The sequence below is a fragment of the Lampetra planeri genome, chromosome 3 (genome assembly GCF_965212315.1).
Source record: "Lampetra planeri chromosome 3, kcLamPlan1.2.h2, whole genome shotgun sequence".
Lineage (NCBI taxonomy): Eukaryota > Metazoa > Chordata > Hyperoartia > Petromyzontiformes > Petromyzontidae > Lampetra > Lampetra planeri.
Window position 1 is genome coordinate 16,927,144 of NC_136109.1, and position 16,123 is coordinate 16,943,266.

Consider the following 16,123-nt stretch of genomic DNA (forward strand, 5'->3'; position numbering starts at 1 on the left):
GGTGGCGCCACGCGCTACCATCCCGGCGACGACGACGATGATGATGATCTGAACCCGGTCCTGGGCCATCCCCTAGGTCGACTCGGCCACGAATGAGTAACCCGGTGCGGCGCGTGACCATCGCCACTGGGTGGAGACAAAGGGCGACCGGGCGTGGTTGTTGACCCACGCGCCCGCCCACTCGTGTGTCGATGCTACTCGCTAACAGCACTTGCCATCGCAGTCCGTCGAGGCTACACGGGGGGGGGGAGGAATCTTTATCTTTGGTGTGGCGTTTAAAGAGCGCGCGTGTTGCCGGCGGACTCGGGGAGCGCAGCAGCAGCAGCTCCTGTTGCTCCTGCTACAGTTGCTACAGCTACTGCTGCTACAGCTACAGCAGCTCCTGCTACAGCAGCTCCTGCTACAGCTGCTACAGCGGATGCTGCTACAGCTGCTGCTGCTGCTACAGCAGCTACAGCTACAGCTGCTCCTGCTACAGCTGCTACAGCTGCTGCTGCTACAGCTGCTACAGCTGCTCCTGCTACAGCTGCTACAGCTGCTGCTGCTACAGCTACAGCTGCTACAGCTGCTGCTGCTACAGCAGCTACAGCTGCTACAGCTGCTCCTGCTACAGCAGCTACAGCTGCTACAGCTGCTGCTGCTACAGCTACAGCTGCTACAGCTGCTGCCGATGCTGCTACTGCTGCTGCTGCCCGTGGCGAGCAAGGTGGTGCTGATGAGGCTGTGGCTGCCGCTGCTGCTGGTGGCGACGGTGGCTCCGCTCAGCCTCGCTGCGCACGGCAGCGATAACGGTGATGATGATGGTGGTGATGACGGTGATGGTGGTGATGGTGGTGATGACGGTGATGATGGTGGTGATGATGGTGATGGTGGTGATGGTGGTGATGACGGTGATGATGGTGGTGATGATGGTGATGGTGGTGATGGTGATGATGGTGGTGATGGTGGTGATGGTGATGATGGTGGTGATGGTGGTGATGGTGATGATGGTGGTGATGGTGATGATGGTGATGACGGTGATGGTGATGATGACGGTGATGATGATGATGGTGGTGGCGGTGATGATGATGATGGTGGTGGCGGTGATGATGATGATGATGGTGGTGGCGGTGATGATGATGATGGTGGTGGCGGTGGTGTGAGCGCGTCGCTCGCTCGTCAACATCGCTTCACGCACGTCGCTGTCGGCACTTTGAGCGCAGCTCTCGCTCTCTCTCTCTCGCTGTCTGTGGCCGTGCTTGTGAATGTTACTTGCTGGTTGTGTGTGTCTGCGTGCCGTTTAGCCGATTGCACCGCTGCACACGTCCTTTTAGAACTGTGATTATGAGTGTGCGTGGAGATGCTCATTTGTTGAAATCTGTGTGCGCGGTCGCGTGAGCTTTTTTTTTTAAAAATCTTTGGTTGCATGTGTTAGCTAATGTGTGTGTCGGGTAAGTGTAGGGAGCGGTAGTGTAGTCGCTAGCGCGCTGCGCTACAAACCCGGCGACCCAGGTTCGATTCCCGCTCCAAGGCCACCACCGGTGATGATTACGTGAACCCTGTCTTGGGCCTCCTTTAGGTCGACTCAGCCTCAAATGAGTACCTGGTGCATTGTGCAAACATCGCCGCGAGGGAGACAAAGGCATCCGGGCGTTCCCGGCCTTCATAGGTGTTCGCTAACAGCACTTTCCCCAAAAGTCTGTTCAGGCCAATATGGGTACCCGGTGCAGTGTGTACATGTCAGCATTGGGGAGCAATGGAAGGCGGGCAGCACCAGCCCCAACAGTCTGTTATGTGTGAGAGCTTTGCCTTTGACATGGCCTGCATCTGTTTTCTCCAAGGATCGTCGAGCGAACACTGGACACACCGTGGTAGGTGACATTGCACGACAGACATGACGTCACTTTCAACAAGTGTGTGTGTGTGTGTACACGTTTTCCCGTGCAGCAATAACGCACATTGCTGCGTTATCAAGCCAAGCGTGAATGCACCGCTGCACGATACGAGTGACACTGATAAGGCAATTCGGGGCGTTTGTGTGAATGTTTGCACGCAGGTAGTTTCCACGTGGTCCACTGGGTTCTTATCCCCAGCCTGACACATGCTCATGCTGAAATACTTTGTAGAACAACACGTGTGATGCAGCGCACGTGCTGTTTTTAGTTACTTGCAATTATGCATCAAATGCCGCCTGTGGCCTTTATTATTTGTAACTGTGGGTCACTATTGAAAGAGTGGAAAATAATAAAATGAAGCTGCGTGAGATCCCACCAAGACACCCATCTCTTTCGCGAGGGAGACACTTTGTGTCAAGCCAACAAATTGCCGTTATGTTGGAGAAACGGGCATCTGCCGTTGGAGTGTGGACTTTACGCCACCGACTCAGAGCCACCAACAGCCCCCGAGTGACAGGTCAGAGATTGTTTGAACAGTGAGACACCGCCTCGTGCACGGATGTGTACACTGCATACACTGTGTATGTATATTTACATTCCGTAACGAAAACCCAACACCAACACTTCAATGTTGAACTCTCCTCCATTCAAGTTAAGACCTATAAAAAAAATAAGAATAGGTTTTACCCTTCATGGCAATAAAACTGGTGTTAAGATGTTCAAACACCAAACGGATAAGAGGTTCATAATCTTGGTTCTTTCGGTAAAGTCACGTAGAAGGGAAATAATAAAATAATGAAAAATATCAAACAATTAACAATATTTTATAATTTCTCTTCTACGTGACCTTACCGAAAGAACCAAGAATATGAATCCCTGCAGTCACGAAAGCTTTAAATCAAAATGTAAGGATAAGAGGTTTTTTGGGTTGGATCACGTGAATACGCGATCTATTTACGCGATCGAACACAAAAAAAACCTCTTATGGATGGTATTGGTCGCAAAAGCCTACGTGTTAAACTGACCAAATGGATACCTTTCGCAAGGAATGAATTCTGCATTAACCAAACGTACTTGTGTTGAACATGCAAACAAACACGCTCTGATTACTTACGCATCGTCTTTGAAACTGATTGGCCTACACCAGAAACAGCAGCCTTCTTAATGACCTCGTCTCACCAGTGTCAGATCAGAGAACGCCAAAAGACCAACAGTACAAAGACAATGCAAGTATTAGATCATTCATAGCTCGAGGTGAGCAGCTATATCATGAGACCTTTTCGCCAATACGAAAGGATAAAAAAGAACATCGGTTTTACCCTCTCCGGCAATAACAATAATCACATTGATAAAACAGGTGTTAAGATGTTGAAACGCCAAATAGATACCTTTCGCGAGAAATCAAGTCTGTGTTATTGCCAGAAAGGGTAAAACCTATTCTCACTTTTCATCATTTGATATGGGGCAACAACGACAAAAAGGTCCCATGATATAAAGTCAAGACCGCATACAAATGTCAAATCTGCGGCTTTGGCTGCCTCTGCGTGGTCTAAACTGCCTTAGGGCGTCGACAGTGAACGCGGTCAGGCGAGCACCGCAAAAAATCCTTGTAAACAAAAGTCCCCGAATTATGGGGATTAAGTCCACCGATGCTGACTCATGTCCATTGAGGCGGCCAAGAGCCCCGGGCTCACTTTGATGTTAACCTGACCACGCTCGTGTGCCCCGAGCACACACGGGTAGAAAGCAGTTGTCGTTAGGTTTCTTTTTAGCCGAACAAAGTGAGTCTCTCTCTCTCTGTGTGTGTTTGAGATCTCTGTCCTTCTGTGCGCAAATCTTGCTTTGCGTTTTCGTTTAGAGTAGTCGACACCGCGGAATTGTGAGGTGTATGGCCGAGAATAAATAACATTAGGGAAAGCGAAAGAGTTGACTGGGCTCAACATGCGCACCGGTTGGCTCATGGGCTAAAGGTCACTTTGCGGTACACTTTTGGTTATTTGTACATCTCATCGAGCTGCACTACAATTTAAAAAAACACGCAATTCCGCATCCATGAGCCACGTTGCAGAGACTTTTTCGAGAGGTAATGCACCTCGATCGACCAGCGTTCACTAATTTTCAGGGGTCGGGGGGGGGCAACTTTCGCCGGTAAGACATCAGTGTGAGGGCTGCCACACATTTGAAACCGTTGGGGTTAGACAGCAAGGCGATGGGGGGGGGGGGGGTGTTTTCACTCGTTGTCAGAGGTCGCAACCGGGTACCCGATACCCGTACCCTACCCGATACCCGGCTACCCGTACCTGGTCGGGTACGGGTAGCCGTTTGCGACCCTGGTGCAGCCGGGTACGGGTAGGCCGTGAGTCACTGGTGAGTAACTGTTTGTCACTCATTTCGGGTAGGGTACGGGTAGGGAATGGCTACCCGTACCCGGCCGGGTACGAGTACGGGTGGCCGTTTGCGACCCTGGTGCGGCCGGGTACGGGTACGGAATCAAAACCCGTTTGCGACCTCTGCTCGTTGTGTATTGCAAGGCCCGCGCCAGTGGGCCGCGGGCCTTGCAATGAAGCACACTGCAAGAGACCAACGCTTTGTTAAACTAGAGCCGATGAACCGTGTACACATCTTCTTGGTTCTTTCGGTAAAGTCACGTAGAAGGGAAATAATAAAATAAGAAAAATAAAACATGATAAAAATACAATTCTCACGACGTTTCGGCCACAACGCAAGCAGCCGTCCTCAGGTGACTTTACCGAAAGAACCAAGATGAATCCCTGCAGTCACGAACGCTTTAAATCGAAACGTGTACAAATCGTCGATGTTCCGCAGGTGATGGCGGTCAGGCGACGTGGCCCACCACGATTCCACAGTGTGGAGGCTCATCCCAGTCTCCTGTCAACATCGACAGTCGATTGGCCAACGCGGACAACAGCCTGCAGCCAATCGTTCTCCACGGATTTGAAAGTCTCAGTGCCGCCTACAGGATGAGAAACAATGGACACACGGGTATGGCGAACGCCAAACCGGTCGACGCATTTATCATGTTTTGCAGCTGGGTAGTGGTATTGGTAGGGCCCTTGCTCGCTCAAGGTTTCAAGTGGGAAATCTCAGATGTAGGTTGATGGTGATTCTCTCAGAGTAACACAAAACAAAACGGGTACCGAATTCTGCACGAGATTATTTCACACCTTGAGAAAGACCTGGACGTAACATTGACCAAGGGAGTAACATTTACACACGAAACACATCACACCCAGAACGTAAACATTTGCAATACAGGGCAGCAACAGTTTAATAGTTTACAGATGCCCTTGAAGCCAGACCTTTGCCCGTGTAGCTCAGGAGATGGCTGGGCTGCTGTATGGGTAAAGGTCTGTTGATCTCATAGCAAAAGGTTATGTATCAATGCTTTTCTGCCAGTTAGTTGTACAATATTTGATGTCCATTTATCACGTTTTGGGACAGTTAACAGCCGTTGTCCTATGAGTACAGATCACCACCATCAACAAAGTGAATTTCATCAGCTGGTTCAGGGTCCATATAACGATATGCACACTTCCCACTTCTTTGAGCAGGGAGAAATGAAACTCAATTAACAATTTCAGGCTATAATTTTGGCATGGTCATGGAAATTACAAATTTGATTCAAGTGCATGAAAGTTTGTAAACGGCCGTTGAACACTAGATTAGGAACGTCCAGGTTTGGACTGGGGCAAAATAAACAGCCCTGGCAACCACGAGCATACGGCCTGCGAAAATAGTGTGATAGTGGCACAGAGGTAGAGACACGCTTACAAAATAACCACCACACTTCCTTCATTTCTTCTCAATTTCACGAAATATGGCCGTATCAAATAGTAGCCTGTTTAATGATAAATGCATCTGTACTTACTCACAGATGCCTAACTGGGTGTTGACTCTTTTCAGGAGTGTCCTATTTGAGATATTTGGAAAACTACATTTAGAAAGTTTATGTGATTCTCTGAGGATATCCACACATCCTCGCAGCGGCTTTTGGCTGGCCATCGAACAGAGACGGTCACTGCATCGCACGCTCTCAGATGCGCTTCTGCTCTTCCTTCCTATATTAGGACGCCACTGGAGCAATGCACTTTTAAATCTAGATTGAAAACGAATTTCTTGAGAACTGATTTTTGTGTTTAGTTTGTTGTCCTTCCCCCGCACCTCTGATGAGCACGGTTGAGTACGTACAGTGCGAAAGAAGTTCAACATACATACATGTAGAGAAGTTCAACTTCTAGTAATAGGTTTTTACCCTTTTAACTGGTACAAAATCTGACACCTTTATACAAGTGTTAAGTAGTTGTTGCTGTTGCAGACGGAGGTACTCGGAGACGGAGGTGAGTTAGGGGCTTCCGCCAGGGTTTATTAACAGGTATCACTATAAGGGTTCCCTCTTCACCCCTTCCACTATCCCCGTTCCTCCAGTGACCCCGCTTACGTCACGGGGTCTCCCTTAAATACCCTCTGAGGCGAGACGTCACGTGCACTGCCCGGCGCGTGCGACCCCACGTCCCGTGATGTCACAGCACCGGACAGCGCACGCGACGCCACCACTCTCCTCTACTCCTCTACATCACCCCCCCCCGTGAAAAAAAACAGCCGACCCGGCTGCAAGCACCCCGCAAGCGGGGCCCCACACCGGACCGAAGACCGAATATTCACGAGTTCGTGTGCCTGAAGGTATAACCGGCTGCTAGAAACTAAACCTTAGGGCAGCACGGCCCCTCAAGCAGAACAGCAACAACAAAAAACAAGACAAATAGACCCCGAAGGCCTCATCCGCCGGATAGCGCCGAACGGGCGCCAGGGGCTGGGCCCGCTGAACGGCCATCAGGGCCGTCACCGGAGCCGCATCCCCCTCGAGCGGGTATGCGCTGCTGGCCCGCTCCCCCGTATGATGTCCGTCTCCCATGCAGGTGGCCCGTCAGCGGGCAACAGGCCCACCGCCGTGGCCTCCGGTGACCGGGGGGTCTCTGTCGGCCTCACTCGGGAGGGGCCTGGGGGCACACACACAGGTCGGACGTCACCTCCGTCAGCGAGACCCGGCCGGTCAGGCACGCCGGACACATCATCAGCCGGCCGCTCCGGAATTGGGGGTGGATCCCCCAGGGTAGATGGAACATAACGTTTGAGCCGGGACGGGTGCACTATCCACTGCCGGCGACCGAACCGAATCCGGACGCATTGCGGCCGGCGGACCTCCACAACCTCCACAGGGCCCTGCCAAGGGCGATGCAATTTGGCCGATGTGCCAACGGGGACCTGGGGACAATGCAGCCACGCTTTTTGACCCGCTATCCACGGGAGGCCAGCTGCCTGGTGTTTGGGCAGCCGCTCATTAGCCGCCTGCCGGCTTGCGGAATTCTCGGCAGCGGCCTGTCGCGCCTCGCGCAGCCGGTCAAGCGCGACCTTCAAAGGGGTCGGCACCGCCGACCCCTTCTTGGAGGAGCCAACGTCCATCTGGACGTGCACCGGGGGCTCCGGTTCCCTACCGTACATCAAATAAAAAGGCGAAAATCCCGTGGAGGCATGAGGGGCCAACCGATACGCCGCCAAGACCCCCGGGACGAACAGGTCCCAGTCTGACTGGGACGTGTTCACCTGGTGGCACAGCATGGACGTAAGGGTGCGGTTCAAGCGCTCTACCATCCCGTCTGACTGGGGGTGGTAGGGCGAGGTGCGGATTTTCTTGGTGCCAAGGAGGTCACACACCTCCTTGAGCAACCTAGACGAGAAATTCCGCCCCTGGTCAGTCAACAATTGTTCCGGCGCGCCCTTGTCAAACACGTACCCCTGGACGAAGGCCTCGGTGATAGAAGAGGCCAACTGATCGACCAAAGGCCATGCCATGGGCCAACGTGTGAGGTACTCAACGCCCACCAAGAGGTATTTGTGGCCCCGTTGGGATGCAGGGAATGGCCCCAAAATGTCGAGCGCCACGAGCTCATTAACGCGAGAAACCCGGATGGACTGCAGCGGGGCCCGGTCCCGGACAACTGGGGCCTTCCTCCGCGCGCAGTCGTGGCAACCCTTTAAAATCAGTGCCACGTCACCTTCAACACCCGGCCAGTAATAGTCCCGCTTAAGGGTCAATAAGGTCTTGTGGTAGCCAAGGTGCATAAGCTTCTCGTGAATGGCTCGGGTTAATTTACCACGCAGGCTAGTGGGCACAACCACACAATAGCGTTCCAATTGGGCATCCCAACGCATGAGTAGTCCGTCATGCACGGCGATCTCCGGGGCAGCCGACGAAGCTGAGCTCCGGGCCTTATGTCCGACACGGCGCCGTAGCTTCAGCAGAGAGGAATCCTCCATCTGCAAGCCGGACCATACCTCCCGGGGAAGTCCAAGGCCGAAATCCGCGGGCGACGCCGCACCTGGAGGGGTGTCCGCCTCGGCCGACGCGACCAACTGGGCCGCGGCGTCCCCTGGGGCCTTGCAACGGCTAGAGCCCAGGGCGCAAGCACACCCACCGCCTGCCGGCAATCGGGATAAACCGTCCGCATTTCCATGCTGTGTCCCCTTCCTGTGGATTACATCAAAGGGGTAATCCTGGAGCACTTCGAGCCAGCGAGACAGCTGACTCGAGGGCTGACTAATCTTCAGCGAATATTGCAGGGCCGCGTGGTCGGTTCGGACCGTAAACAGCCTACCGTACAAATATGGTCTATACAACTGAACAAAATAAACTATGGCCAAAAGTTCCCTCCGGGTCACACAATATCGCTGTTCCGTCGAGGACAGAACGCGACTGCCATAGGCTACCACCCTCTCAACCCCGTCGACCACCTGGGCCAGGACAGCCCCAATTCCCGTGTCGCTGGCATCGGTATCGAGCAGGAAGGGTTTCGTAAAATCCGGGTACCCCAAGGGCGGCGCATCGGCCAAGGCCGTGCGAAGCGCCGCAAAAGCCGCCTCCTCCTCCGCGCCCCAGTGAAACCTTTGGCCTTTGGCGGAAAGGGCGTGCAGTGGCTTCGCAATGGTCGCAAAATCGCGGACAAACCGGCGATAGTACGATGCGAAGCCAACGAAGCTACGCACCTCCGCGACAGATGTGGGAGTCGGCCACGTCCGGACACAAGCCGTTTTATCCGGGTCCGTGGCGACACCTGACGTGCTAACAATGTGTCCCAAATACCTCACCGATGGTTGTAGCAAGTGGCATTTCTGGGGTTTGAATTTCAAGCCAGCAGCACGCACTTTGACGAACACCGCCTCAAGGCGTTGCAAGTGCTCGCCAAACGTACGGCCAAAAACAATAACGTCATCCAAGTAGATTAGACAAGACTCCCACTGCAGCCCCGCCAAGACCATCTCCATGAGACGCTGGAAGGTGGCCGGGGCCGAATGGAGACCCATAGGAAGCCGATTGAACTCGAACAACCCCTGGGGTGTGCGGAACGCTGTTTTGGGTCTAGAGGCCTCATCCAGTGGCAATTGCCAGAAGCCGGAGAGCAAATCTAAAGTCGAAAAGAACCGCGCGCCCGAGAGGGCGTCCAGGGAATCATCCATGCGAGGCAATGGATATGCATCAGCCACCGAGATCTTGTTCAATCTACGAAAATCGACGCAGAACCGGAGACTCCCGTCCCGTTTCTTGACTAGCACAATGGGGGCACCCCAAGGGCTAGTAGATGGGGAGATGATGTCCGCCGCCAACATTTCCTCGACAGCCGAGCGGACATGATCTTTTTCCGCTGGGCTAAAGCGGTGGGAATTAAGTCGAATAGGGGCCGCGTCGCCCGTGTCTATGTGGTGGTCCAAAAGAGTAGTGCGACCCAGATCAAACTTACTTTGGCTGAATACATCGGTGAACCGCTCGATGAGGTCGCGGAGTTGCCGACGTTCCCCGGAGGACAACGAGGCATTCTCGTCGCACAACGTGGCAATCCATGATGCGTCGGGGTCCCCCGTGCGCATCACGCCCGCCACGACCCCTCCATCCGGGGCAGCGCTCTCGGGTGGAGGAGCCGGGGTCGCGTGTGCCAAAACGGCGCCGGCCGGGACTACGACCGGCAAGGGTCCCGAATTGAGGACCTGCAAAAAAAGGTCCTGGCCCCCCGACACGGCTGTCAAGGCGCCCACCAACCCCTTCGTCCTTGAAAAGTAGCTTGACGGAGACAGGAGGATACCCGTCTCCGTGGAGCCCATTTCGAGCGGTTTGCGCAACCTAAGGGGTATCAGGATTTGTGACGCCGGTGGTACGGTCACCGGCACTTTATTCAAGGCCCGTACACCGGCGACCAAGGGAGACAGGACGGTAGGCGATTGTAGGAATTTCAGCCGCCTCCCTGACGGCATTTCCACACAGCCCTGGTCAACGAGAATTCGGATGGGCATCCTAGACAAAAAGTCGGTCCCCAAGAGGCATGGCACTGCCAAGGTCCTGGAGACCAAAATCGGCCCGGCCAACTCAATCTCGTCAACCCGAACCGACGCTACAACGTGGCCCAAGATGCCCAAACTGCCGCCGTTCGCGGCGACACAAGCCCCGCGAACCGGCCTTAACGGACCCACGCTGCGGGGTAGCAGCCCAAAAATGGCCTCCGAAATAATGGTGGCCGATGCCCCCGTATCCACCAGGAGGCGAACGTGCACCCCTTGCACATATCCTGCCACCGCTGAGGAGCCGGCAGCTGCCGCCACCATCCTATGCGCAAGTGCATCCCAGTGGCGGGTCTGTCTGGGCCATTGAGGGGGTGATGACGATGGTGCACCCGACCCTTCGAGGACAACCCCATGACGATGGGTCCTAGCCCCGCTAGATGCATGAGGTGAAGGGAGCGGCCGCGCAGATGATGCGTCGCGACTCGCCTGGGGCCCCGGACCCGATGCCAAGGAGGGTCTAGGAGAAGGTGGAGTCCCTTTTCCAAAGGCCCCCGGGGCATTCCGGCAGCCCCGCTCAATGTGGCCCCGCTGACCACAGCGGAAGCAGGCCACCGTGTCCGCCTCCTGTGGACGGGAAGGTCCCGGCCGCCCCCGCTGCTCCGGACGGCGACCACCCGCCCCCCTTCCTCGACGATCGGGCACCGCCAGGGCCGCGAGGGTGTCCACCCCCTGAGAGGTGACCCCCCCGTCCGGCGCCGGGACCCCCGCACACGCCGCCATCTGAGGCCGTTGGCGGAGGGAGAGGTGCGCCTGAATGTTTTCGGCGACCGCCAAGGATGTGATCTGCCGATCATTGTTGATCGACAGAGCAATTCCTAGCTCCCTTGCCAGGTCAAGCAGCTTCCCCAAGGCCATAGAATCAAGTGCCCTGCCGTACAGGTCAGGGTATGCAGCCTGTGCCAGGGCCAGGAGCGAGCAGCGGAAGGCCAGCGGCAGTTCCCCCTCCTCCCGCCGCCGCAATGAAAACTTTAGCTGCGCGGTGGACGGCGGCTCAAAAACGTTGGCCATTTGGATATAGGCCGCCGGGAGTGTAGCCCGATTGGCCGGATGGATGGACTTGAAGGCCTGCAGAGCCCTTTCGTCCAAGCAGGTCGGAAGCGCCGGCAAGGCCTCCTCCATGGACCAGCCGACCGACATGTATGCCGCGTCGAACCGGTCCTGGAAGGCCGACCAGTCGCCTCCTTGCGCGACAAACGGCGCAACGTCGGGTAACCGGCGCTGCCATTGGCCGCGCGGCGCCGCGAGGTGTGGAAGCCAAGCGGCACCTGCGGGCCACCCGGCGGACGCGACGTGGTGCGGCGGTGGCAGCATTGCGGCTCCCGCGGGCCACGCCGAAGACGCGGAAAGGTGCGGTGGTGCTGCGGCTCCCATGGGCCACGCCGTAGGCGCAGCGAATTGTGGCTGAGTTGCGGCCCCCATGGGCCACGCCGTAGACGCAGCAAAGTGCGGCTGAGTTGCGGCCCCCATGGGCCACGCCGTAGATGCAGCGAGGTGTGAAGGCACCTGCGCTTTCGCGACCCACCTGTCAGCGGCGGCGTACGAAGCCACGGCGTCGTCCCGCAACGCGGCGAGGGACCACGGCGTTGCCGAAGACGCGGCGGTATAAATCGGGCCTGCAGCGGCCCCCGCGGCCCACCCCGCCGGCGCAGCGAGGTGCGGGACAGCGGCCGTAGCCGCGGCAACCTCTCGCGACGCAGCGAGGCACCACGGAGTTGCGGCCTCCCCGGGCCACGCCGAAGACGCGGCGGTATAACACGGAGCTGCGGCTGCCCCCGCGGCCCACCCCGCCGGCGCAGCGAGGTGCGGGACAGCGGCCGCAGCCGCCGCAACCTCTCGCGACGCGGCGAGGCACCACGGCGTTGCAGCCTCCATGGGCCACGCCGAAGACGCGGCGGTATAACACGGAGCCGCGGCGTCATCCATGACAAGGGACGCAGGCACGGCGAGGTGCAGAGCCGCGGCATCGCCGGTGGCCGGCCCCGTGAGCGCAGCGACAGGTGGAGCCGCGGCAGCACCCGCGGCCCATTCCGGCGGCACGGCGATGTACGGGGCAGCGGCAGCTGCCGCTGCCCACCCCGGCGGCCCGGCGAGGACGGCACGCGCGTACTTACCCGGGGCCCCCCCGGCGGGCGCAGCTTGATGTAGAGCCGCGTCGTCGCCGGCGGCTGGTCCCGCAGGAGCGGCGTGCCGAGACACCCCGGCCGCGTCAGTGTAGAGACGCGGCGTCGCGGTCGCCATGGCAGCACCCGCGGCCCATTCCGGCGGCACGGCGATGTACGGGGCAGCGGCAGCCGCCGCTGCCCACCCCGGCGGCCCGGCGAGGACGGCACGCGCGTACTTACCCGGGGCCCCCCTGGCGGGCGCAGCTTGATGTAGAGCCGCGTCGTCGCCGGCGGCTGGTCCCGCAGGAGCGGCGTGCCGAGAAACCCCGGCCGCGTCAGTGTAGAGACGCGGCGTCGCGGTCGCCATGGCAGCACCCGCGGCCCATTCCGGCGGCACGGCGATGTACGGGGCAGCGGCAGCCGCCGCTGCCCACCCCGGCGGCCCGGCGAGGACGGCACGCGCGTACTTACCCGGGGCCCCCCCGGCGGGCGCAGCTTGATGTAGAGCCGCGTCGTCGCCGGCGGCTGGTCCCGCAGGAGCGGCGTGCCGAAAAACCCCGGCCGCGTCGGTGGAGAGACGCGGCGTCGCGGTCGCCATGGCAGCCATGTCCGCCGGCCGCCGCGTCGCAGCCGTAGTAGCGGCCGCATACGTCTCCCGAGCCAACATGGCCGCCGCGGATTGCGTCGCAGCCAACATGACGGCCATTTCCGGTGGAGCGGTCGCTGGGAAAACGGCGGCGCTTTCAACGTTGGCAGTTGACAGTTGCTCCCGTCTCGAGTGCGGGGCGGTTGGCTGCGTCCGTGCCTCCACCTCGGCCAACCTGACGGTCAGCTGCCCCACCGCCTGCAGGAGCTGGTGCAGCAGAGCTGCGGGGACGCTTTCCGTCTCTGGCGGCGGCGGTGAGCTGGCACTCCCCGCAGCCGAATCCTCCCGCTCCGGCCCGCTCGTTTCCATGGGGACCGTCACCGGGGTCCCGGGCTCCGGGGTCACTGCTGGAGCCTCCTCTCCGCCTTCGGCACCCTCCAAGTCATGTGCCGGTGGGTTCTTACGCCGTGCGCCCGCTTTTGACATGTTGGCGACGGTGTAAACTTCTGACACCAGTTGTTAAGTAGTTGTTGCTGTTGCAGACGGAGGTACTCGGAGACGGAGGTGAGTTAGGGGCTTCCGCCAGGGTTTATTAACAGGTATCACTATAAGGGTTCCCTCTTCACCCCTTCCACTATCCCCGTTCCTCCAGTGACCCCGCTTACGTCACGGGGTCTCCCTTAAATACCCTCTGAGGCGAGACGTCACGTGCACTGCCCGGCGCGTGCGACCCCACGTCCCGTGATGTCACAGCACCGGACAGCGCACGCGACGCCACCACTCTCCTCTACTCCTCTACACAAGGCATCATGTTTGCAATAACCTCAACACAAGAAGTCAAAATGCAAACAAAAAGAAACAACTCTGATGATGATAATGATATGCACTGTCCTTTGTACCAGTTAAAAGGGTAAAAACCTATTACTATATTTTTGCCACTGGTAAAGGAGATCTCAAAGTTCAACTTCCATACACTATATACACACGCGAGCGATTGACGTTCACACTCTGGATAGATAGCCAGCATGTCATTGCAATGCAGCTGGGTATGAAATGCATGCCCCGTCTCAACCTTTGTGTTCAACCAACACCACGTCCAAGTCGCTGGATCACAAGCTGCGCCTTTGAATGCAACGGTGTTGCACCGTATGTCCCCCCCCACCCCGCATCAAAGCAAGAATTGTCGATTGGGGTCACCTGTTCCAGCTCATAGCAAGGAGGGCAGCTACCTGGCCGAGCGGTAGCACATTTACCACTTGTTGCTGATGTTCACAGTATGAAGCCAGCAGCTCTCCTGGTTAATACGGTTGGGTGCACTAACAGTGGATGTTAAAGATCCTGCAATGTTATACTGTGTGCCAGAATCAGCCTCCAAATTTGAATTATTACGTGCAAATTTCTTAATCGGGTTAAACCACGTAACATCGTCCCCCCCCCCTTGCTGGCAGACTATCCGTCTGTAAAAAAAAATCGCGCTTTCGAAATAAACTTGCACGTTAATAACGGCGAGAATACCGCACACACTAAATTATCGTTGTGTTAAACCCTTTCCCGTTCCGAGACGTCTGCAAGTTGCATGGTGGGTGTCCCGTTCACCGCTAGATCTCAGAACGCGGAAGCGGTTCGCGTTAATTTTATTTAGAGAGGCGTAGCGCCGTTGTTCTTATAGACATTGTAATCTCTGCAGAAAACCAAAGCGACACGACCGCACTCTACAAAAGCGGCCGCCAAACTGTGGCACACACCCTCCCGCATGGCCTTGTGGGAGCCTCGGTTCCGATGACGTTTCATTTTCGTTTTTCCGTCGGTTCCGACGTACGTCATCGGAACGGGAAAGGGTCAGAAAACAGATACTGTGGGCATTGGCTGCGCTCGTCGTTTTCCCACAGTCAAGGTGTACTTGCCCGAGTCGATGAGCGTCACCACCGGGCTCCCGTCCGAGCACACGGCCGCCCAGCTCCACCTGCACTGGGGCGCGCGCGATGAGGAGCCTGGCGGCTCGGAGCACACGGTGGACGGGCAGCGTTATGACGCCGAGGTGGGCGCAAGGAAAACCGCGTCGCGCGATCTTGCGCAGCGTTTGTGGGCAATAACACGGCCGGGAACCTCTGTCCTGTGCTTTCGCCTCCATATAAAATGCGTTTCAGTTCGTCGACCTTACTGGCTTTCCAGAAGCAATATTGTCCAGCGAGCATTTGTTTCAAAAAATGCTCTTGATTTGTTTCAACCTCCTGGGTCTCATCAGCAGTCCAGGCTTGTTAACTAAGTGCTGTTCGGTTGCCAGATATTATTGGTAAGAGCACAGTCTCAATGACAGGGGCCTGTTCAAGAGGTGGGAGTATGGGAACCGTTAATCATTAACAGGGGTATCTCAAGGGCCAAGCTTAAGGGACCGAGGCAAAGGAAACTGCAGAGTGAAAATGTTAATATCTGTAGTGCAAATGTAACACCATCACCACCACTAGCAAATGCCTCATTTCCATGGCACGTTAAATGTGCACCTTGCCATGCTGTTCCTGGGCCGTTTCCATCCTGTGGAATCCACACGATTGAAAAAGGCGACGACGTAACGATACCATGCAAGCAATTGTCAGTCGACTTGTATCTGGATCAACCTTTAAACCAGCCACCACGTCATGAGATCAACATGGCAATTAGACCGTGCCATGAGATGCATACACATATTAATTCAGCAGTGTAGAGCTGTATTAATCAAACAAATAATTGCATGAAGTATGAATTGCCTTCATAAAAAACAAGGTTATGTTGCTATTAAAACTTTTCCAATTGAAAAGCAGCCAAATAAATTAAAGGGCTATCCAAAACTTGGTGATAAAAAACATCACTAAAAGTATTTTTCCTTGCAAGGCAATGCTATTGTTACCGTGTTACATTGACCCCCCCCCCCCTCCCAATGATGCCGTTACGTGCAACATATTGAAATTTTACATGCCACATTGCACATGACATCCCATCATGTGACTTGGATCATTAAGCGTATTGATAATTCAACACTTCTAATGACAAATGCATGTTGGAAAGCATTACAGAACCCATGCATATACACGGTGTTCTCCTTGTTTAAATCAAGGGCTGGTTACAATTGAAAAGCCAAGTGCCTCTCTGTTCTAGTCAGAATGAACTGGCACGCA

General features: G+C 56.1%; 1 protein-coding gene across 4 annotated transcripts in view; it reads left to right on the forward strand.

The window, feature by feature from the left end:
- Positions 1-252: 252 nt before the first annotated feature.
- Positions 253-16,123, forward strand: part of LOC144739050 (carbonic anhydrase 12-like) — a 42,060-nt gene continuing 26,189 nt past the window's right edge. The window contains exons 1-4 of one of the 4 annotated variants that reach the window (XM_078622067.1): positions 253-791; positions 1,821-1,850; positions 4,701-4,877; positions 14,861-15,009. In XM_078622067.1, coding sequence (XP_078478193.1) covers positions 419-791; positions 1,821-1,850; positions 4,701-4,877; positions 14,861-15,009 — 729 coding nt within the window. In that variant the 5' untranslated portion in view covers positions 253-418. The remainder of the gene's footprint in view (positions 792-1,820; positions 1,851-4,700; positions 4,878-14,860; positions 15,010-16,123) is intronic. The other 3 variants (XM_078622073.1, XM_078622053.1, XM_078622058.1) reach the window with 3 other exon arrangements.